General features: G+C 39.1%; 1 protein-coding gene across 1 annotated transcript in view; it reads left to right on the top strand.

Moving 5' to 3' along the window:
- The window catches only part of dntt (deoxynucleotidyltransferase, terminal), an 81,518-nt gene extending 57,631 nt beyond the window's left edge, over nt 1-23,887 (top strand). The window contains exon 11 of the mRNA XM_062430604.1: nt 23,801-23,887. Within this exon, the coding sequence (XP_062286588.1) occupies nt 23,801-23,887 (87 nt within the window). The remainder of the gene's footprint in view (nt 1-23,800) is intronic.
- Nucleotides 23,888-24,121: the final 234 nt, after the last annotated feature.

The following is a 24,121-nucleotide window of genomic DNA, read 5'->3' as shown; positions in this document are numbered from 1 at the left end:
TAGTTTGCTGCATTTGGCCAGGAATTCAGTTTAGTGCACAGTGTAAAGGTTAGTCATAAAGTACAAATGCATGTGGTAGCTGCAGCTTCAGGAAAGGTGTGTTTTAAGTGTACTGTAAATACACACTGAAAGCACAGTGATGGGAATGTGTTGTTGGGGTATGTAGGTCACCTTTAGTGGTAATAATGGATGGTATATAAAAAGCCACTCAGAGTAAAATGTATGTCTTAAGTGCATCATAAGTGTAAGAATGACAAACAATTTGCGCTTGTTCTTAAAATTAAAGGATAAGTTCACATTTTTTGAAGTCTGGAAGTCTTAAAGCAAAAGTCAGGTGTTTATATGAACACTGAAAGCGGTTCTTCTCGCTTTAATCATTGCTCCTTGTTCCTGTTCATACTGGTTATTGAAAGATCATCTTTAAATGTGCTTTCAAGGTAAGACCTCGTTTTGAGCAAACGTGTTTAAAAGTTTATCTGGAACTTATATGAGGCTCCAGCCATTTGAGTTAGTCAAAAAGTGAGTATCTGCCAGAGTTAGTCTTCTTAGTTTATTGTAACAAAAAGATGGCATTTGGTCTGTCCCAAGACAGATATTCTTGTACAACTTAAGAAAGTTAATGACATGATGGATTCAGCATGAAAACAAGAATTCTGATGAATTTGTAAGTCGATGAATATATGAAACTGAAATTCTGAACATATAAACTTCATTATTTTTTGTTTTAGTAGTTTAGTAGTTTTAGTTTTAGGTCAGTGCCTGAGTTCTCTTTTGCAGAAAGCCAAAAACAATTAACATGAATTTATTTCACATACAGTAATACTATTTTTTTTACCTGCACAGATGAGTAGCACTTAAAATTGTGACTATATCCTTTTTCTACTAAGCCACCACATCCTTATTTAACTCATTTAAGATATATGAGTAAAAGGAGCATTTATTGATTTTAACATGACTGTTAAATATCGTCTATAAGCTTTCCTCTTGCATGTTTTAATATACTGAAGCATGCAAACACTGGATATGGAATGGTGGGTAGTCTTAATCATAACTAGGTGTGCATGAAGCTCTGATGATTGATATGACGCATCACCCATTGTTATGTGCTATTGGGCTGATTCAGTGCTTGAACATGGGCATTTTGAGTACATATAACCCAAGTCTATTTGTACAACCCTGTGCAGTCAGCACTTAAGAGTCAGACTTGACAAAAAAGTTACTTTTAGCATATTTTTACAACGATTTTTTTGACACGAGTCAAAGTTTATGAACGTTATTAAGGCTATTTCTTTGAGATTGTATAGATAGCAGCCCAGATCTCTGCCACACCAAAAAAGCAATTTATTTTTTCACTTAGTAAATATCCATGTCGGTTCATATCATCAAAAATCTTCAGTGCTAAGGGAATTTAATGTAGAAATGTTGTCATCATGGCTGCAAACATCCTCGCCATGGGTAAGGTAGTTATCACTGTGGGTGCAAACATTATCACAGCAGATAGACATGTTGTTACCGTGGGTATCAATGTCATCACTGAAGGCAGAAACGTCATCTCATCTTCTCAGGTAATAACATGCTCACCATGTCCTCCTACTTTTAGTCACATATCGTAAAATGGGGTGATTATCATCCGTGCGGCCCACGAGAAACTCACAAAAACATTACGCCTTTCTGTGACAGCACCGTCCAGGAAAAATTGGGCGGTTATATAAATAGACCAATAGACGGCATGAAGACATCTTGTAGCAGAGCAGAGCTGGATGAAGAGTTGCTTCTTAAGCTGGGATCAGACTGCAGGATTTAAAGAATCTGAACATATCTCAGTTTTACAGGCCGTCCGCTCCAGATTTCTCTCATAAAACCTTGTCTTACGTTCCAAGAGAAGCTTCCCACCTAGCCCTGAGATAAGGACGGAAAATGACAGATTACAAGATTCATTCGGATTTGTAAATAGGATTTAGGAAATTGGACCATCTCAAATGTTGCAAACATATGCATTCTTTGCAGCGTGCCGTGGCAAACTCAAAAGAAGCAGGGAGCCGGGCCAACAGCAAAATCTTGCGTCAGTCATAATTTGTGGAGAGAAAGTGAAGTGAGAAACTCATGTGGATGACAGGATGGATGTGCAGGTATGGAGAGCTGAAGCCTTTGGTTTTAAGTATTTATACAGTTTTTTATATTAAACTTACAATTTCTTAGAGTTTGCAAAATGCAAAATTTCAATGATATATTACATAATTAAGAGTATATTAACAAGCTGCGTCAAGCACCAAATGATAAAAACATAACACTCAATTGCTACAGTATGCTATCTGTGTGTACACTCAACCAAAGATGGTTTCACTTTTGTATTATTTTGATGCATTGAAAATAAGAAGGATCTAGTGATTGCTTTACATCAAATTAAGACAGGTAGCTTGCAGGTAGCCAATGGCTGTTAAGTGTAAATGACAGACAGCTGGCATATAGCGTTGTCAGAATCTCCTGTTCATATCATTGTTTTATCTATGCTTGGGACTGTGTGTCCTGTAAAACTGCAATCACAACATTGCAATTTGATATTTTCCTCAATTCATACTGTCCTAGTGTTGGGACCACTTTTCTTTTAAGTGTGATTACAAGATTGACTGCGACTGGGCCTGATCTGAAAGACAAAAGCATAATCACAGGTGCCAAGTTGGAGTATTGCCAAGGGCTTTTTTCAAAAGGTAGTCTCAGATCTGTGCAGTAAACTGAACCAGGACACAAGACACCTCACATCAAAATGCTTTCGATGCGGGAGACGGGACTTGGAAAATGAGCATGACAGATGTCAGGTTGCTCGAGCCTTGAGAAGTAATCACCAGTCTACGGTATAAAAGATAACATCACAATACAGTCGAGGGATATGACAACCAATTTGACCTGGACACAACAATCCCCTGATGTCATTCCCATTGCACACCTTGAGATGATTTCAGATAAAATAGCTGTAGGAAGTAGTATCCACACATGAACTCTGATGTATGCGTGCTTACTTTTAACAAAAGGATACTTCAGGTTCCTTGCTGAGTCACCTCTATGATGTGTGAAAGCTTATATCAGGGCCAAATGTGGTGAAAATGTCAGTGAGCTGAGTTACTTTTTTATTTAGAACTAATCACATATTTTAACCTGGACATTCCATACATGTTAAAAAATGGATTGGAGAATGCTGTATTATCAAAATAGGGTATCTAGGTCCATATTGTATTACCAGGTACAAATGAAGTCTTTGTATACTTGCCAAGAAAGCAGTTCCAGTGGAGCAATTAAGGTGCCTTGTTCAAGGGCACTTTAGCAAGTAAGAAGTAAAGAGAGGGAGAGGAGAGCAAATGTTTTTCTTTACCAGGGCTTGACAGTAACAGTTGTCAGGTTGTCATTGGCAACCATTTTGAGAAATTGGTAACCAATTATTGGACTTTGGTTGCCATCAGTGGAAACCACTTTTTAATATAGAACAGCAAACGAAAAAAATGTGAACCCCAAAATAAATTATTTTTTCATATTTGTTGCATTAGTGATATTTAAATATTGCTGTTATAGTCAGAGCTGTCTGAAGTGAGCCAGACAATGCTAAATGTACGTTGGTATGTACACAGGCATCTGCTTTTGGTGAAGCACATTAAGTAAGTAATGAAATTTGTGAAGTCTTGGGAGGCAAAGTATCTCTCCATCTTTGCGCTAGACTGAAAATTATACCTCAACATACACTTCCATCAGTGACACATCAAGTTCACTAGTTCAAAGTAGCTTGAGGCAACACAGAAGGCAGCTCAATGACATACTGAAGTGGAGGCTGCAGTATACCCATTGACGGGCCAATGAACACTGCCATTTGAAAGATTAATGCCACCAACCATTAGATCGACGTTTAAACACCACGTATTATGCTCTGAAAAATGAGGAATCCTTTACATCTGTACCTTGTCTGCTGGTCCTTCAAATAAAGAATGGATCTAATGATTAGGTGGGACTAAATAGCTACAAAACAGATCAAGCATGCAGGAGGTTATGTTTGCTCTAATAACTTATTATAGGTTAATTTACAGGCACAGATTGATGTGCGATCTTAGTATGTTGTATGTTGTTTTGTCGTTAGTATTATATTTTTTTGGTATGAGAGCCTATCTACTTCCAGGCAACCATTCAGGTAAAAACTGTATTTTGTTTTATGAAGAAATTCCTAGATATTTACCGTATTTAACAGTGTTTTTGTTCCATAACCATGATTTTATAAAAACAATTAGCTACCACAGACTATATTTTATAGTGGTTTTAGTACAGCTTATTATACAAGTGCACTCAGAAATATACATCTGATAAATGTGCACAGCTTGCTGCACAATGCTTCTTTTTTTTATGTATATACTTTGTCTTTTGTAAAGGCTTATTCTGTAAATTGCGGATGACAGCTGGCATTCAATCACCTCTTGCTTGAGAAATACAACAGCCGTATCTATTTTGTTTGATTGGACAACAGACAACAGTTTCCAGGAGGTAGAATTTGTGCATGTCAGATGCATGTTCTTCAGCCTCCAACCTGTCAAACACGCACATGAAAAAGAAATGTATGAAGCAATAGAGCAGGCCTTTGTCTACAATGGAATTGATGATTGGAATGGCAAGCTGTTGGGAATGGCTTATGATGGAGTGATGGTTAAGCTAGGGTAAAAAACAGTGTGTCTACCTGAGTCAAGGAAGATGCAGAATGTGTGGATAGTGTAAACTGTGTGATGCATGACATGGAGCTGATGATACTTACAGTCATCAAAGATAATCATCCTCTGGAGGATTTTAAGGTCATAGTACTCATCAAAAGCCCTGAGAGAGGTGTCAAACATTGCCACTTCACTGGAGACATAGGTCTTAAAACCTGCTAGACTCCTCACATACATTGTGCATTGGAAGTCCTTGCAACATTATGTGAGGTCCTTCTATCTAACACCAAACATGCGGCTGAGGTCAGGCCAGGTGAAGCTATAGCTGAAGTTTGTGGAAAAGCATCATTTCTGTGACACCGCCAGACTACAGAATTGTCTCTGCTCTCTAGAGAGACTCCAGTGGTCTTAAAGACACATACAGAGGAGTTGAACTGAGGCATGTGCAGATTGATGACAGCTACACATACACCGAAATGATTGAAACGGTCAAGCAGCACAAGAATAACAGGTTTGACAGTGAAGCTGATGTGTCAACACCCATTGTGAGAGCTGCTAGGGTCTTTGACCTTAAAAGAGTGGCCACAGGTCAAAGCAGCTTGCAGCATATGGAGACCATGACATCTAGTGTCTATGGAGTCGCTTCCAACCAGCCCTACAGAGACAAAAACCTCTAAATGAGAAAATTGTCTTGGCAGAGTGGTTCAACTAAGGGCATTTATTACCAATAGACGGTGGCATGCTATTTTCAAGTGTGTGTTATGGAGGCCACCAGAGGTTTGCCGACATTATGATGCTATATGATGTGGCGTTTCCTCTCCCAGTGTCTTCAGCTGTATGTGAGAGGGGATTCAGCTGTCGAAGCTGAATCAAAACCGCTTGGAGGTCATCTTTGAAAGTAGAGATGATGAACAAGCTGATTTTAGTGTCTCCTGAGGGATCGACAATCCAAGACTTCAATGCTGAAGGGCCAATGGATCTGTGGTGGGAATCAACATCATTTTGTATACCAGAAACGGTGGGTGGACATGTTAACTGGAAACACTTCAAGTTCTGTAAAGTGTCAGATAACTGCATAGATAATTACTCAAAATATGAAGTGATTAAAAATGTCAAACATATTTTCAGTTTTGGTAAACAAAAGCTGAAGCCACTTTTAAAAGTTAGGGTTGAGCCCTGTTTATCACTGCAGTTTTAACAGCTTGTCTTGAAAATGTTTTTTTCCTTCTCTTGAAAATGTTTTTTTCCTTCTCTTGAAATTTTTTTTCCTTCTCTTTCATTCATACAACCTTTGAACAAAAGGAAAACCTTCTAGTTTGATCCTTTATTGCTGCACTCTAGCCCGCTTGTTATCTTTGACACTCAGTCCAATCTGTGTGCAGGTGTTATAGTCAGAATCTTCTCTACATGGCTGTACTGTCTCGGATGTTTCACTGTCCATGTTAATGTCGTAGCCACGCAACAGGTCTGAGTGTCTCCTCGCATTTATTCTGATTAAAAACCCTGTTCTCCTCTGAGGGAGCTGCCACTCAGCATTACAAAGACAGGAGTTTGCTGGTTCGCCCTAAAAGCCTGCACATATTTACGTTTTTTTTTTCTTCTCTTCTGCCAGTCAAAAACGGTTCAAGGAATTTTTCATTTGAGGGATTTGCTTTGATCACACCAGTTTGGACGTTTTCTCTGGTATGTCCCTGAGTTGGTCTTGAAAGGCTTTGACTGTAAGATGGAAGCTGAGAGGAATGATTGCAGACAGGTAAATCAGCGTGGATGTATGATGGATTATACAATGACAGCATTCATTGAGTGCAATGTGAAGGTGTTTGCTGCATTGATGTTTAATTCCACTCCTGAAGTTTTCTGACCAATCCCAGTCAGGCTATGTGCAAATGTGCTCATTTTGCTTATGGTATTCGGTCTACATATGTACATGGAAAATTAGAGTATATACTTTTTTTTTTAAAAACCCCAAAAACTCAATTTCTTTTTTATTTTCATATTTTAAATAACAGGTTGCTTTTGTCCAGCACAATGGCTTAAAAAAAGTACATCAGTTGTCCACCCACCCTTTCATATGATGCCATGTCATTGAAAAATCAAGATATTCATAAGTGCAAATGTGTGAGTACCCTTCTTTTGTCCTCCTTCTCCTTGAACAAGAAGAACCTTGTCTCGCTCCAACCCCCCCATTTAATGACGCCCCCCATGACAGGTGAACAATGCAAATATGGACATTCATTTCAGCATACAGTTGCTATGTGATTAGGTCGTTCCACATAGAGGTCACAGAAACAATTAAGGGACGTTAATGGGAATGACTGGGGAGTGTGAAGTGGGAAGGCAGCTGCATTAATGGTGCAGTGATGGAGTAAGCCTAGTTCAAGAGCCGGTTATTAAATTGCCCACCAGTTTTTGCCTAATATTGTGATTTACCGGTATGATGATAGTCATGGATAATTCTTTTCACTTCATGCTTTCAGTTAGGTTAAAAAAAGGTTCCATAAATATTATTTAGCATCACAGTTCTTAGTCATGCTGTAAATGACCGTCATATACAATATAATATATTGTATATGACGGTCATTTATAACATAACATACAGAGAGCACATATAGTGCTGTACATATAGTGATGCTTTGAGCTAAATGCAAGCGTGCTAACATAATCAAAATAATAATAACAACATGCTAATGTTTAGCAGGTGAAATGTTATTATTTTCACTATTGTAATTTAGTCATGCTAACATTAGCTAATGTAACACAGTGCTGCTGGGCTGATGCAATTGTCAGTAGTATTATCAAAGTACTGATCAAATACAAATTGATGGTATTTCAGCACATGTCAGTAGATCAAAATAAGCAATAGCAATTCATCCTGAGGGAGACATGGATTTCTGATCCTAATTTCATGGCAATTTAACCAACTGTTGCCATGACATTTCACTCCATGTCCTCCTAAATCAGTAAATCAACAAATTCAATAATACACAACGTTTGAAGAACCTGAATGTAGTTCCAATCTATTTTGTAGGTTTTGTGATATTTCACTGGACGTGAACATTTTGACGTGCTGATGGCAAAATCACTGAAGCACCAAAGTACTGTAGGTTTCATTTTCTGTCTTAACAATACCTCATGACAATCAATCCAAGAGTTAGTGAGATTGTTAAGTCTGGACGGTCATTGTTGACCCTAGAGCTAAAACTAAAAATGTGAATTCAGCAACTCAATGGGCCACTTTTTATTTGTGAACAAAAACCAACACATTACTGCAGAAGGTGTTCATGATCACAAAGAAAATAATGAAATAACAATAATAAAGCTGCATGTGAGCTGCTACATGCTGGGTTTAAACTGCACTTACATTTCATTCCATCATTAAACTGCTGGCATGTGATGCTTCTTACAAGATGATAGCAAAAGCGTGAAAGAAGCAAAAAAAAACACTGCTGACTTGAACTTTCTGTGGATGGAGTGCTTCTCACTGCTGTTTGGCAGACAGTTTTTCCTTATGTTTCAATTCATCACTTTCTGTAGGCGGAAAAGATTCTGTCCATACCTGACACCACAATTTTTCTGAGGCAAATAGGACAAATGTAAAGCATCAGAGAGAAGTAGACAAGCTGATTTTTTTTTCAGCTTCAATTTGTTTTTTTATGTTGACAGCAAAAATATATTTTTTCATAAGATAGTTTCCTTTTGTAGCTTTAAGTGGTTGGAATAACGGTCATGACAATAAAACAGGGGAGAGAAAAGACACATGAAGACAGGGAAAGACACAAGATGGTTTTGTTGCCATTCCCGCAGACTGTAGTCCCCAAAGAGCCTGTATCAGCAGGATGGTCATCTAATCAGCCTCCACAGTGGGACTATTACATCAGTTGGCATCAATAAATCATATTGACAGCTATTGACTGACAGAAGGGGGGGTTTATGATAGAGTAGGAAATGTGAAACTAGTGAAAAATAGACTGAATTTAAGGGGAATTAAGGGGAAAAGCAGAGTGATGGACATAGCTAGGAGAAGGCATAGAATTGTAAAAGAAGAAAAGCACATTCAGGATAATTGCATGAAAATTATCTGTTCACTTACTATACTTGAATTGTGCCACCCCCTCTTTCCCCCTGTCATCTGTTTCACCATTGCCACCTCACCCACTGTACCTCTGCCTCCACTTCTCCAGTCTCCCATCCACCCACACAGTGCCTGTTACCAGCGCTTAATGGGTGAAAAAGAAGGATAGGAAGTATTTATAGATTCTATTGAGCTTGGTGTTTTGCATCGCGGAATTAAATAGCAGGCTATTATCCCGCCCGATTCCTGCAACCTGCAATCTATTTTTCTGGAATTACAGTGTAAAGAAAAGAATTGAGTTGACTCTCTGAACTTGGGAGATGGAGAGAGAGGACAAAGAGGGAGAACATAACGAAAGAGATGGGGTGGAGAGGAGAGGGTGGGAGGCTGGAATTGGGCTGAACCAGGGTGTCGGCTAACTAAGGAGACATATCCTGCTCCATTATTGATGAAAGTGAATGGCAGAAGGTTTCAGGATGACCCAGTGTTGGGCCATGTCTGCTTGTCATGTAACATTAATTGACACGGCCCTTGCGATGGCACAGGCACCCGCCCCGTCCAGGGCTCCCGTTTCAGTTTCCCCCATGATTTATTTACACTCGACTGAACAATCATTGTGGTGGCTAAGGCTTATCTTGTGGTCTCTGTGCTCTCTAAAAGGCATGTTTGATTTCATTACATTACATTACAAAATGAATGCCATTAAAAAGTAACTTGTTACATTACAGTATTACCTTCTGAGGAAAGTAACTGGTTATAGTACTTTTGTGTTACTGAAAATGAAAACCCCTTTGTGATTCCTCGCACATGTTGTTTTAGTCAAGACCTCCTTCAAATATAATGACTACCATCATCACACAGTCAAGTCTGGCCCATAATCAGCAAATCAGACACAATGTCACATTTACAGCTCTTTATTGTACAGCCTTACATTAAAAACTGTAAAAGTGCAATATATATAATAAGTCACTTGCAAATAAGAGTGATATGCTTTCTAAACCCATACTGTACCACATACCTTTCTAAACACATGCTTCATCAAGTTTGAAGTAGACTTCCTCGCAGTTGACAGGCTCTTGTTAGCCAGGCATAAATTGCATGTTACTGTAATGTTCTTGCCCTTATTTCCTCACACAAATTTAAAATAATGTGAATCAAAGTGAATGCGGTCCCTTCTGCCATCTTGTTTGCCGAGCTGCCGTATAGGCACGTGGTGATATAACCGTAGCACGTAACCAGGTGCCTTCCTGCCTGCCAAAAAAGTAAGTAGTAGTTTTGTTGCAGCAAAAAGGTAGCTACAGGAATAGTTGGTTAAAACATAATAATGGATTACCTTTTTGAATACGTAACTAAACAACTGAGTACTTAAATTGCGGACCTAAAGGGTTCAGTTACTCATTACATCAAAAAAATAATCCAAGTACCCCCCAACATTGTTCAGCACATCTACAAGCAAATCTTTCAACTAAAATGACTGTACTGAATCACCATTGTCACCAAATAAATCAGTAACTTTGTACCATGATTATTTTTATCTGGTTGGCTTGACAAATGCACGTCTGATTACACTTCCCATCTCTGATAAAGAGCAGCACAAAGCCTAAACTTTTCCCTAAACTTCTTTATGGGAAGCACTGGGATCGTCTCCCATCCAGTGAATGTGACAGGCCCAAATTGAGCTAGTTGTGCACTGAACTGAACATAACAGGGTTGAACCAGCAACTGACTGCTGAACTGAAGACAATTACAGTCAGCACTGAGTGTCACCACGCGATGAATGATGATGCATTCACTTACTGATGTACCTCCTGTTGTGCATTTAAATCATTTGAAGTGATTTCATTGCAACACTATAAACAAGTGAACAAACTCTATAATCAGTGACTGCAAATCTTTTAACTGGACAGAACCAATGATTTCAACCAGCAAAGTGATGTGTCATTTCCTCCGTAATCATGTTCTGTGTAATGTAGGTGTCTAAATGTGATGTATACACATAGATACTCACAGATATTACCACTTATTTAGAAACAGTCTACAGAAAGAGTCTACTGCCATGCTAGCAGCTCTGTGCGGCTGTACTTCAGCTAAATGCTCATGCTAACATTTGCTGATTAGCAATAAACACAAAGTACAGCTGGGGCTGATGGGAATGTTATGGTAATGCAGGTATTTGGTCATAAACCAAAGCATTGGACCAGATGATAGCACTTGATGAAAAGTCAGGAGATCATTGTTGTTACAATCCATCTTCTGGGCACCATGAATTTTCACAGCAATATATCCAGTAGGTTTTGGGATATTCCGACAAAAAGTCAGTTTAGTGGTGGTTCAGAGGATCATCTAAGTTGTTGAAATGTATCCTCTTGGTACTTTGGATATCAGTATTAAATACACTGGCAATCAATCTGATATCTATCTAGATATTTCACTCTGAACTACAAATCTCAACTTAATGCTGGCTGTAGAGGAAAAGTGAAGACTGACTGACTGACCGACTGACCGACTGACCAACCGACATTGCCATCTCTAGAGCCATGCCATTAGCATGTGTAGATAATCTCCTGTCAGTTCAGCCAACCTTCCTGTTTTTGAAAGGTTGTACATGGGCACTGAACACTGTTTGTTGATCCGAGCCCTCCTGTACAGTGGTGATTCATTTTCTGTTTGCAGAACCAACAATTGCAGTTGGTTTGGACAAAATATGAGAGGGTAAAGCAAAGATAAGAAGTGGCAGTTCCTTCAGGGCTCTATTTCTGTAACAGTGTGGGTCCACGGGGTGGCAACTGATATATTTTTTGTCACCTTGTGGCCACAGTGACATTGTGTTAGAACCAATGTATAATTAGGAGGAATAGATTAATCAGTCAGTGTAGGCTCTGGTATGAGTCATGACAAATCAGGTCACTGCTGTTCGTTCCTTTTAAAAACAGTCTGCTCTGAGCGGCCGCCCTCGGACAATTTTGTGATGGAGAAAACAGTTCAGAGCAAAACCATCACAAAAGCTTCTCCCAATAGGAAATAAATATATGGTACCTTAAATTAAACTAGCGTGGGAGGAGATACAACATTTGGCTACATGTTCTTGGATCCTAAATCAGCATTTAGACTACATGGTACAGCTTCACTGGACTGTACTCACTTCTGTGTTTCCCATAGGTTGATCATTTATTTATGGTAGTGGGTGGCACAGCATGTGACCAATGTACTTGCAGAGATTCATGCAGTTCAGAAGGGGAGTATGTAACTCAATTCACAGATGTTCCCTAAACACCTCACATGGAGTCTATGCCCAGATACTACTGTTGGGTCCTATTCTGGGGCTGCATCCTTTGAAGTACATGGTACTTGATGTGTTAAGTGAGACAGTCTGGTCTACGAAGGGTTTTCAGCTGTATCATTAGGTGTTCCTGCCCTCACCCTTGTGTCACAAAGTGCTGCTCCTGTCACCTAAAAACCTTGACAGCTACAGTTGACGATCAGGACACAGCAAGTACAAATGGAGCCAGGAGTTTTCATTTTGTTATTGTGGTAGCCCACCCAAGTCCAGTAGCACCACCAGCCTGCTCATTTGAAACAAAATATACATAAACACATTTTCTAAAGCCTGATATTTCTAAAATATAAAAGACTTTTTACGGACCTCCACTTCTTACATACTTCATGTTGTAAAAAGACCGGTGCAAATGAAATAAACAAAGTATTAATACAAAATGACCTTATTTTAATTAATTGAACAGTTTTAATTTTTCAACTACACTCCAGAGGAGACAGAAGAGCCTGTCCACTCTCTCTCTCTGCTCTCCTCTCCTCACTGCAGCAGCGTATTTGCTGACAGCAGCAGCTCAGCTTCAACACTCCTACCTGACTGTACTGTGACAAACTAATCTTAACTCAAAGTCCCACTGACACTTTTTCTTCAAAAAAATAACCTACTTAACAGAGGGAAGCAGTAAATTATGATATGCAGTCTGAAATGTAGCTATAATAAAAAATACAAATTGTTATTAGCTTAATAAAATAAAACAAAATTTAGTACAGACTGATTTGTTTATTTTTAATGCATTTATATTCATTGAAATGTGGTAACCTATAAAGCCTGTACATATAGAGCCCCTAAGGCAGTGCTGTTCTGTCCAGTAAAAACATGAAGATTCACTTTACATTCAGAGAAACTAATGTGGCAGCTCCAACTGTTAGATTTCATCTTTAAAAAGGAATTATATCATATACTGTTTGTTTTTTTCCAGCAGTCTTGCTTCTGAAACAAAACATACAACCCGAGAATCAAGAACACCATCTCTTTGATATCTTCCATTGTTTGTGTGTCTGTCACGTTGATGTCATGGCAGTTTTGTGCAGCATCGCTATGACAACCAGCTATAGTAGCCGTGTTTACATGGACCTTAATATTCCATAATAGCCCGATCAGAATAACAATGCTTTGTGGAAACACTTCAATTGGAAGAAAACTGGCTTTATCCAGACCGATCAGAAGGAATTTTCAATCAGGTTGAAAGAGGGGTGCAAACCTTTGACAATAATAATGATTTATTATAATAACTTAACTTGTATAACTTATATAACACCATTCACAAACAGTTACAAAGTGTTTGAGAATAAAAACAAATAATGCAAGCAAATAAGATCAACAGACATACAATAACAGTGAGTCTGAAGAAGAAATTTAAATGATGACACTGGGTTTGACTACCTGAGATCCTCAGGCAGGGAGTTCCATGGCTTAAGGACCTGAACAGCAAAGGTCTGGTCCCCTCTAGTGACATGGGCCATTGAAGGACCTTGCTGGGGGATCTAAGCAATCAGGCTCATATAGAGTTAGCAGATCACACTTAGAGGCAAGAGTCTGACCATTCAGAGTTATAAAAATAAGCAGTAAAGTCTTAAAATCAATTCTAAAACTCACAGGTAGCCAGTGAAGGGCAGCAAGGATTGGCGTTATATGGTCGTTTCTCTTAGTACGTGTGAAAAGCCTGGCAACAGCGTTTTGTATTAACTGCAGTGTTTGGATATTATACCTGTGGATACCAGAATGAAGTGCATTAGTGTAATGAAGTCCAGAGGAGATAAAAGCATGGATGGCCTTTTATAAGTCTGCAGATGAAAGGAATGAAATTATTTGGATAGCGGTCTCAATCGAGCAAAGTGTGATTGTAGCACTTTGGTCACCTGAGCATTAAAAGGGATAATGACTTCTGTTTTGGAGCCATTCATCGGGATCAATCATCATTTGTGGACATCTGATGTTTATTTCAGTGAGGCAGGACATGATGCACGAAACATCAGTGGTACCAGACTTTAAAGGGACATACATTTGGGTGTCATCTGCATAGTAATGGAAAATGATGCTATTAGATCACATGCCATGTAAACAGTTGACACAAAATCCTCAGAATGATTTCAATCAGAATGAAAATGTAACTGCAGCTATTGAGCAGGTACTATATATATATATATAGTGTTGACCCTGTACCGTGTGGTGGAATTACGGCATTAGAACCATTTTCCAATGTAAGAAGATGTTCAATCATGTAGAAAAAAACGAGGACAGGATAACTGCTAACTGTTTGCATCATGACGCATATTTGCAGTTCTATATGATGGATGATAATCACTAAAAGCCAGCTTTATAAAGCAATTCAAATGAAAAATGTACTTTATGTTGGCGTTTTCGGATCTCTTTTTATCTGCACTGCTTGGTAAAATAACATACATTTCAGGGCCCCAACACCAAAATTACAGTGTACTGCTTGATTATTACCATCACACACTATATTGCATCTTTGGCTGCCAGTGTTGCCAGCGCTTCCAATGGGGAATGTGCCATTGCAGCACTGACCAAAATACAAAACGAATGCCATCAAGTAAATAAAACTATGTGTGTCTGGCACAAAAATGCTGCCACAAAATTGCAGCATTTTTGTGCCATGAATGCCCTCATTACTACAGTATGTTCATTATTAAGAGAAGAAAACAGAGGTAATGGCCACTTACCTTATTAAGGAAAGGTGTGAGCAAACCTCCACAAGAAAAAAACAACTTTTACATATTATATGTTCCTAATGACTTCAGAGATCCTTTTTCCTCCAGTGATAAAAACTCATAGTGAAATATTTTGGCAACTATTAGACAGATTGCAATGAAATTGAGACATTTATGTTCTCTTCAGGATGAATTGTAATAACTATGATGATCATTTAATTCCTCATCTACTGCCTTCATCTGGTAAAAAAAAAAAAAGAAAAAAAGATTTTATTTGTCCAATACCTAGCTCTAAAACCAATGGCTGCCCAAATACTCTCAAACATGACTATGTAACTACTTTCCAAGCAAGACCACTATAGCCAATGAGAACAAGTCGACAAGGAAAAGGTATTGGCAAGCAATGGTTAGCATCCTTCTGCTTTCATTTGTTCTCACTGCAAAGCATTATGAAAGCAAGTTATTGCACAATATCATTCTCCACTTTGTTAACATCTGCTTCCTCTGGCACGATAATCTTAATAATATCCTGTAGTGTGTGATCCTCCATTATTAACAAATCTTGGAGTGTGTGCATGTTTGAGATTAGATGTGTGAAATTTCACCTTTTAAAACTATAAAAAAAACAATTCCCTCAATACTAATGACATTTCCATCTGACTGAGCTGTACTTCCTGTCGGTTCTAAAGTTAGAATGTTAACACACTAAATAAATTGTGATGGTGAATATGTTTAACATTATACTTGCTAAACATCACAATGTTTATAATTGTGAGCAAGTTAGCATGGTGACATTAGCATCCAGCTTAAGCCACCATCGTGCATTAATATTGCCACTCAAAGCCATTAGGTAGCCTTGTTCATGTTTCACTGGGTACAGATACACTGCCCCATTCAACAGATGATTTTGTTGATGCAGATTCTCTGATGGTGTGACCCATCAAATGACTATCACTAAGAAAATGTGTCATGACAATTCCCTAACAAAGCTCACATTTTGCCAATATGCCGTTTTAATTGAGCAGAATGGAAGTGCTGAGGCAGCAGCATCTGATCACACTGTCTGGAGCAGGAAGCAAATTGGTCATGCAAAACCATCCCCTCTTCAACAAACCAATTAATTATGTATGGGCTTCAGTGGAGCAGAGAAACTTAATTTATTGTTATCATTAAAAGACTGTTCTGTTTGGGTCCATATGAGGAAGAGTCAAGGTACAATTACAGGCTCGACAGATCAGAGAGAACTTTATACGACTGGGGCAGGAGTCCTCACACTTGACAAGTTCACAAGATGCCTCCAAACTTCAGTGATCAAATTAAGGAGGGTGATTGGCTAATAAATGCACATTAAAAGGATTGTAATAAATAAAAATATTGCAAGATCAACAGAGCGATGAAGCATTGACGTATTGTGGAAAGAGCAATTCTTATGTGTAATTATGATCATTTAGCAAATGATACTCATCTAAATAAAATAAATACTCAATTTTGGGGCATTTTTGATTTCATTTGATTATGCAAAGTGTAGATGAAGTCCCACCTTTACACACACACACACACACACCCTAAAAAACTCATGACCTTTAATTTAAGCTTTTAAATGAACATATTGTTATTTTATATGTCAGTATTGTGAAATATGTTGAACAATTTTCCTAATGGGCTAGTCAGACCCTCTCAAAAAGCGAGCATAAATCAGTCACACTGAATTAAGTTGAAGACATGAAAAAATTATGAAACTAATGGAGCCCAAATTTACCACCCAGACAAGCTTCCCAGGTCAGAATCTATCAAGGACAACATTCTCAATCATTTTAACGTGTGTGGTATGACTTTATACCATGTACAAATAGGTCTACTGTGCGTATGTGAAGCTGACAGATAGAGAACATTTAAAACTGATAGTAAAGATCCTACATACCCATGGTGCAACTACACACTTGTTTTCACTTAATTGGCTGGATTAGACAGGTGAAGTCCATGCTTGACCGACGATTATCTTATTTTCTTGTTGTTGTTGTTTTTGTTGCACCTGTGCCCAACCTCAATTAAATGAATAAGAGAAAAACACAAATTAAAAGATGTGAGAACTTTAAAAGTGGCAACAAAGAAATATCTTTGCATTCATTGGAAGCAATAAGCATTCATGCCTCTGGTCTAATAGGTATCATAACATAACATGCTGATGAAATATGTCTTAAATTGTCATTGCTTCATCTCTGTTCATTTATTCAATAACAATGACATGCAAATGCTAATATATGCATTTAGAAGTGTCAGAAATCTACTTTGGCAACTTTATAAGGACACTGGAAAAATACGTTTTTTTATGACACTATGACAGATTTCTTCCTGTATCTGTTCATTACCTTGGGGCAGCCTAATCAACTAAATAACTTTGATCTGCAAATGTTTACTCCTCCACAGAAGCAGAGAGCCATAAAGCCAGTGATATCGAGTGAAAATCCCATTGTTTCTGATTAGGAATTCATTATTTGCTACCCGTCTGCCTCTCTCTGCCCAGTGTATGAGCTGATTAGCAAGCTCGGGAAGGATAGGTAATGACGATAACACTGAACTCAATAGCTGTTTTATAGGCAGCGGTGCTTTATGATGCTTGCACTAATTGCTGGTGTGATTAGTGAGGTGTCTGTGCCCTCTCTGGTTGCTCAGGCTGTCCTGTGAACTGAGCTCTTGCAGACTGGAGCACAGGAGAAGAGTGGGTGTACGGCAGATCGTTACAGGAGGAAGACACAGGGGTATAATCGACTTCCCACTTTTTCTGCCCCTGTCAGCCCTTTCCTGTGTGCTGCAATAAAGACAAATTAACTTACAGGCAATCAAAGGATTTTTTTCCCTCCTCTATCTCTTGGCGATAAAGTAATCTATTTCTAACTGTCAGTGAGAAGAAGTAATAAATTTTAAAAAAGGAGATAGAACATTAGCTGATTTGATAACCTGAATTTTGTGTGAAAAAACACAAAACACACTCCTGGCTTCTGGCTGAGAGAAAGTGGTTAATCTCATGGAAGTGTACCGCGGGCTCTCGACGTATAAGTGGAATATACTCTACTCTGAATATGTCCCTCTCAACAGTGAAAATGCAACAAAGCGATGTTTTTGAGAGCATTTTGTGCGTCTGCCATTCAGTCTGACCTCAACACTCAAGTTTTTGAGACAATCATTGCTGCTGAGGCGAAGCAGACAGCCAGTAGAGAAAGTGAGACGACGGCACTCTCTCTGAGGTTTCTGTTCAGATACATTTTCTTACCAGTGAGTTTGTATGAGGGAATTTGCATGGGTGTCAGATTGTGTTTGCATACTTCTCTGTGTGACCTTCTCTTGTTTTCTTTTGTCTCGCTGTCTCGCTGTCTCTCTTAATAAGTTAAGTTTGCAGCGTTTATATAAGATAATTAATCACGTATGATATATTTTTCTCTTGTTTACACACAGTAACAGTTAACAAGCTAACATTCTGACATTAATTGTAGTATAAATGGGAATAACAACATGCAACAAATCTGTGTAAATATGAAAATAAGTGCGAGACAGATGTATTAGGCTGTGTAAGCTTAAAACATAGTTTAAACCTGCATTAATGGGTTTTTGGACACAGGGAGCCAGTACAACAGACTGTAAAACATTAACATGGACACAGAGCAATATTAGCATTAATGTGGAGTTGCAAGTCTGGCCACCTGGTGAATTTAAGTCCAATATTCTCTCTCTTTTTTTGCCTGTTATTTCATCATCTCCCATGGGCAATATCTGACTCTTTAGCTGCTAAATGCTTCACTGTGTGTTTGGACTTTTTGTGTTTGTTCACTTGGTTTCCAGTGTTCTGTTCAGTCCTTTTGGTCATTTGGTTTTGCTTGTTTATATGTGTTGTGTACATGTTTTCTGGGTTTTGATTTTCAATTTTCAGCTCATTTTTCTCTCCACACCTGCCCTACATCAGCTTCGTTTGCCCTGCTTTGCCCTAAGTGTTTTTCCCCAGCCTTCACACCTGCCCTGCATCTTCCTCGTTAGCCCTGCCATGCTCCTTGTGTCTTCCCAGCCAATCACTAACAGCCTGCACTTGTGTCTGGTCACCCGTTCCCCATTAGTTCTGTTAGTATTTAAGTCTCGTGCTGTGTATCAAATCACATACTTCTGTTAGAATACAGTGTTATTTCAAATCAAACACGGCCGTTGCACACTTACAGGAAATGATGATTAGCTAGTTAGCAAGCTACTGTTAGTAGGCCAGGGTTCATAAGCTAGTGTTAGCAAGCTAGCAGGTTTTCTCAGTGTGAGTGCACTCAAAATACTAAGTGAAAGTACAGACATATGCAATTTAAGATGTAGCATTGGTTTTCTGTTTAATTGTTGTTGGATCCTTCTGTAGTTTTGCCAGTTCTTGTCTGTTTTCATCAGTTCTGGTCACGTTTTGTTTACTTTTATTGGAACAAAGACATTTTTCTGCATCCATGTTTGGAGTCTCTTGCATTTGGGTCCACCTGCTTTGCTTTCCATGACAGTCTGCTATTTGGTGCTGGCCAGTTAATGTGCAGTTGCTTTATCAGAGCTTTTCCACTCAAAATTTGGCTTATGAGAGCTGGTGAGACTGAACCAAAACAGTGAAGTTGCAGGTGCTGATAGTCACTAATACACTGCAGCTGCATTCAGCAGTACTTCCTGCTCCCTGTTCAGTGAGTGTCGATTTAAGTTAACATCTCTCAACAAAATTCCTGCATTGTGAACACCCTTCTACATCACCAACTCAGATATCACTTCCTCCATGTGTTACCCGTGGTTACCCCCTGGTGATGAACCATTGTTCAGTTCCTCCCTTGTGATCTGAATGCACCTTTTTAGAAGAGATGAAGGGAACTGCAGAGAGGTGTTATAATTCTGTATGCATTCATCACTGAGTTATTTGATCCATTACTAATGTAAAAACATTGACTAGTGCAGCTTTAAGTTTGCCTAGAATCATAATGTTAACTGAGCTAAACTTGAATAGACACAGAGTTTTAAATTTGCCAACTACTTCTGCTATAGTTGCTGTGGCTGCAGGACTATGTGACAAGTCTTAAGTTGTGAAGGATTTTAGAGTGTTGCAAAGTGAGAGTTGCTATTTTAGGCACCCTTGGTTCCAGAAGTAAAAGATTTATTCATTTTCCTCTAGAGACAATGTTACGTGACTGGCGGTTGGAGCACTTCCAAAGCTTGGATTGGCATGAAACTCTCTTGGTTGAAACAACTTTATAATAAGAAAAATTTACACTGGCAACAGTTAGTGGAAACTAAAAAATACTTTTCAGCAGTTTAAATCAGTTTACTTTGTGATTTTGGGTCATGAAGATGAATTCAGCATATGATTCAGTGTTTTTTCCTAAGTTGCAACAATAGGCCTCTTCTCCATAACAGTCTTGCAGTATTTAGCCATCTGCTATACCAAACTAGAAGAAAATTGAAATTTCTCAGAAAAAATGGTATGTCTATCGCTGGAATTGGAAAAAAGGGTTAGGGTTTTCATTATAATCACAGGAAACAAAAATTGATTAAATAACATTTATAAAAAGTATTGTATTTCAATGACTTTCATTACTTGGCATTTTAACACTAAATAATCATTCCCAGGCTGGGAACTATGCCAACTTGTAAAATGTATTTGGTGGGAATTGAGTGAACGCTCCGAAGGACACTGATCCAAGATTTCAACTGGCTGCCAGCTGAAATCGTGGGAATTGAAATGGTTGCTGAGAATTCTCCTGTAATTAAATCATATATCATTTAAATAATCAATGTTTAAATGATAAAATATTAGCTGATGTCACTAAATTTCAGGATGATTTTACAGTGTGCACATCTTCTAAGCTAAAGCAGTTTACAGCGTTGTTTTCGTAGGTTAAAAATGAAAGTGGTGAAAATGTTACGTTCATTTGGGTTGATATTGAGCTCCCTCCATTTTGCCGTCCTTCAAATCCTTCCTGACAGGGCTTAACAGCTTTCCAGGTTTCTCCTCTGTCTCTTTGTCTCTCTCCCTTTGATGTGTCAGTTGAGTCGGGCCGGGGTTTGGGCAGGCAGCCATGTCCATCAGCTCCATCCATCAAGCATACAGAGAGAGGATGACGGGCAGCAGAGAAGGGGCAGATGTTTTGCAGGAACTGATATGTGTTCACGTCCACGAGGGATGTCATTATGCGGTGGACAGAGAAACATGTAGCTGATTAGCGGCTTATTAAGTCAAGGACACTGGCTCACAGTAACACACACCATTTCCAATTCTGGCTCGTGGCTTGACGGTCACTGAGAACCTGAGTGTCTCGGACAGATAACCTCTCTTTCCAATTAACTGGCGCTCTGTTCTTAACTCTAAGCTTCTTTTGATATTCCAAAAAGCTGTGGAATAAACGCTGCTTTTGCCATTTCAAGTATAGTTTCCCAGTGTACGCCTAAGGGGGAGAACTCAGAGGTACATAAGGTTTGTGGATTTATCTCTCAGAGAGCGCACACACACACACACTGTGTTGTGCTAAGTAAATAAAGCGGCATTTCCCCGAGGGCATGTGAGGATTGTAGGAATTGAGAAAAGTGGACAGTGCTGCAGAGAAAGGGCTTTAGTCCTGATTCAGGACAATGGCTAAATTGGTAATGTTGAGAATCTCATCTGTGCCCTGTGTTTTCTCCCCGAGTTGGAGCTCCTGAGTTGCCCTCTGCTTCCTCTGAACAATAAGCCCTGCCATGTGTTGTTAGAAATGTGGATTTACTACAAATCACATCACCTTTTTGGTCCAGCACTCTCCTTTTTTTCTCCTCTCCTGTAACCCTCCCCCCTCTTTCATTCCTCCTCCCCGCCTCCACTTTTTTATCACCTGTGTGTTTAATACAGTAGGGCTTACCGCACCATAAATTTTAGCAATATGTGTCTGCATTTCATGTGTTTTGAGTGGTAAAACCAATAAATGGGCTCAGGGTTATGAGTACAGTGAAAAATACAGGGAGTCCTGGACTACTCAATGGGCCTCTAGATGATTTCACTCAAATATAACACTGTTTCATCAACAATACACTGTTCTTTGTGAAAGAACTAATATTTTTCCGAATAGCACTGACTAAATGTTTTTGTGTGCAAGAGAAAGTAAGTGACCTAACCTCCTATTCATCTATTTAAGAGTTCACCGATTATTCCGAGGTGGTTATTTAAGGATAATTCTGGTTTATTATAACAGCAGTCTTATTGTTGGAGTTTTTGACGATCATTTCCTTTATCGCCAAGTTAACTCTTAGTACCAGAGTCCGACAGAACAAGGAGCACGAGCAGTCAGATGCTCATACAGCTTTTACCCTATGAACCCAATTAATGCAATTTGTTTCAAAGCTCGCACACCTTCTTCTCAGAGTCATAACCCAGTCGAATCAAATCACACAGACATTATAAACTCCTGGAATCAGTGAATGGCCTCCAGTAATGATTATACCTGCGATGTCCATCGTGGATAATTGTCCAAAACGCTTAGAAACGAAGAAAGAAAAAAACACCTTCCTTTATAACTTGCTTTTGTAATCATCCTGTCCAGACTTTTTCTTCAATAACTGAGCGTGCATCTGTGTTTACACTTCAAATAAGCAACAGGACTTGTCATGGTGCACATTTGCCAAAAAAGAAAAGGAAGAAAAAAGACAAAAAAAATGGGACTAAGCAAACTGTACTTACTGTCTCTATGGCAACATTGTACTTCTTGTTTGCACCATCCAAAGCATAGTGGGAACCCTGGTGCCAAAACTATCAAAAATATATATTCTACAAGTAACACAAAAACAGTAGGAGTGATTAACCCATGACAATTAACACTTTTTTAGTTTGACACTATCAAAACATTTTTAAAGACTCAGAGAATGTCTACTTAACGGATCCTTTCATGCCTGGGAAAACTAAAACTATCCTTTTTTCCATTAATACTGTCTTTTGAAAAACACATAACAGGCAAAAAATCTAAGTGATTTCAAATTGCATTAAACTGTCGAAACACGTTTGAGTACCTGAATAGTACACGTGCCAATTGATGCATTTTCGGAGTAGATTTACTTATCCAAATGCACTTCCATAGTCATGTGCACACCATTTTCCTGTGCAATGAGGGATTATTACAGACATTTTGAACACACTCACACTGACATGTACCTCTACATTAAGAGGTTTTACTGTAAGATGATGAAGCCAAAACTACAAGTAATACTCAAGTTGTAGAAACAGGAGCATGCTTAAACTTTTAATCCAAATCGACACTGAACAAGTCGATGTTAAAGAGGATGAATCATATAAGCAGAACTTCGTGCAGTGTTCGCTCAAACCTCCCCGCCGCATGGCTAACTTGTCATTTGCATTATGAATAACAAGCCAGTATGGTGGGTGACGTGCTTTTGTGGTGTTTTTTCCCCCCTCCTGGCTGCCGACTAGTTGTTCTCAGTTATCTCTGCCTTTGGCTGGCAGCGGGAGCCGACGTGCTCTCGGTTTCCCCCGTCGTCTCTTTGCAACGTGTCAGGTCCAGTTTAGCACTTGAAGGCAGGATGTGTCAGAATCACAGTCCTCTCTACCTCTCTCTCTCTCCGGGCTGTCTCGCTCCCAAGGTGAATCAGGCCTCGTCACCGCTCCTATAGAGACATAACCCATCACATGGCGCTGGTGGACGGCCAGCAGTTAATAGCCCTGTCGTGATTTGTCAGGGAAAATACTCATCTGCTGAAGAGTGCAATCACTTAGAGCAAGGTTAGAGTGTTTATGGGCGGAAGGGAGGTGGACGGTCAAATGTAAATCTGCACAGTCACGGCATGTTTGAGCCTTGGCACAAACCGCCGGAATAAAATCCCAAATTGATATTAACAGCTTGCAGGAGGGAGATAGGAATCCAAATACAGGCTCAGCTACGCCTGTGAGTGCAAGGAATGAGGAACGCTTCAGCTTTAAGTTGAGATTTTATGGCTGTTCACCGGTGTCACCGAGACAAATTCCTGCACATTTCTGCACTGACTTTGTGTTTTGTTTGTCCCCTCTCTCTAGAAAGAGTTCCTGGCAGCTACGACTGAAAAGGACATCTTTGCCCATCTGGGTCTAGAGTACATTGAGCCTTGGCAGAGAAATGCGTAGGGCTGTGCTCCTCCCTGGCTGGAATGATACCCTCTGCGTACATCAGTGTTTATCCCATCTGCTTTCCTTTCCATTGCTCTCCTGCGATTTCACTTTTCAAAGAGCTTTTGATTTTCCACACAGTTCGGTGTCGTTGTCGCTGTTGTTGTTGTTGTCTGGATTACATTCTGGTGTATGATTCATAATTCTGCTTATTCACTATTGTCTGTTAGCGAGTAAACACTCTCCGTACCA

Source organism: Scomber scombrus, chromosome 12 (genome assembly GCF_963691925.1).
Source record: "Scomber scombrus chromosome 12, fScoSco1.1, whole genome shotgun sequence".
Lineage (NCBI taxonomy): Eukaryota > Metazoa > Chordata > Actinopteri > Scombriformes > Scombridae > Scomber > Scomber scombrus.
This window is presented reverse-complemented; position numbering and strand designations above follow the sequence as displayed.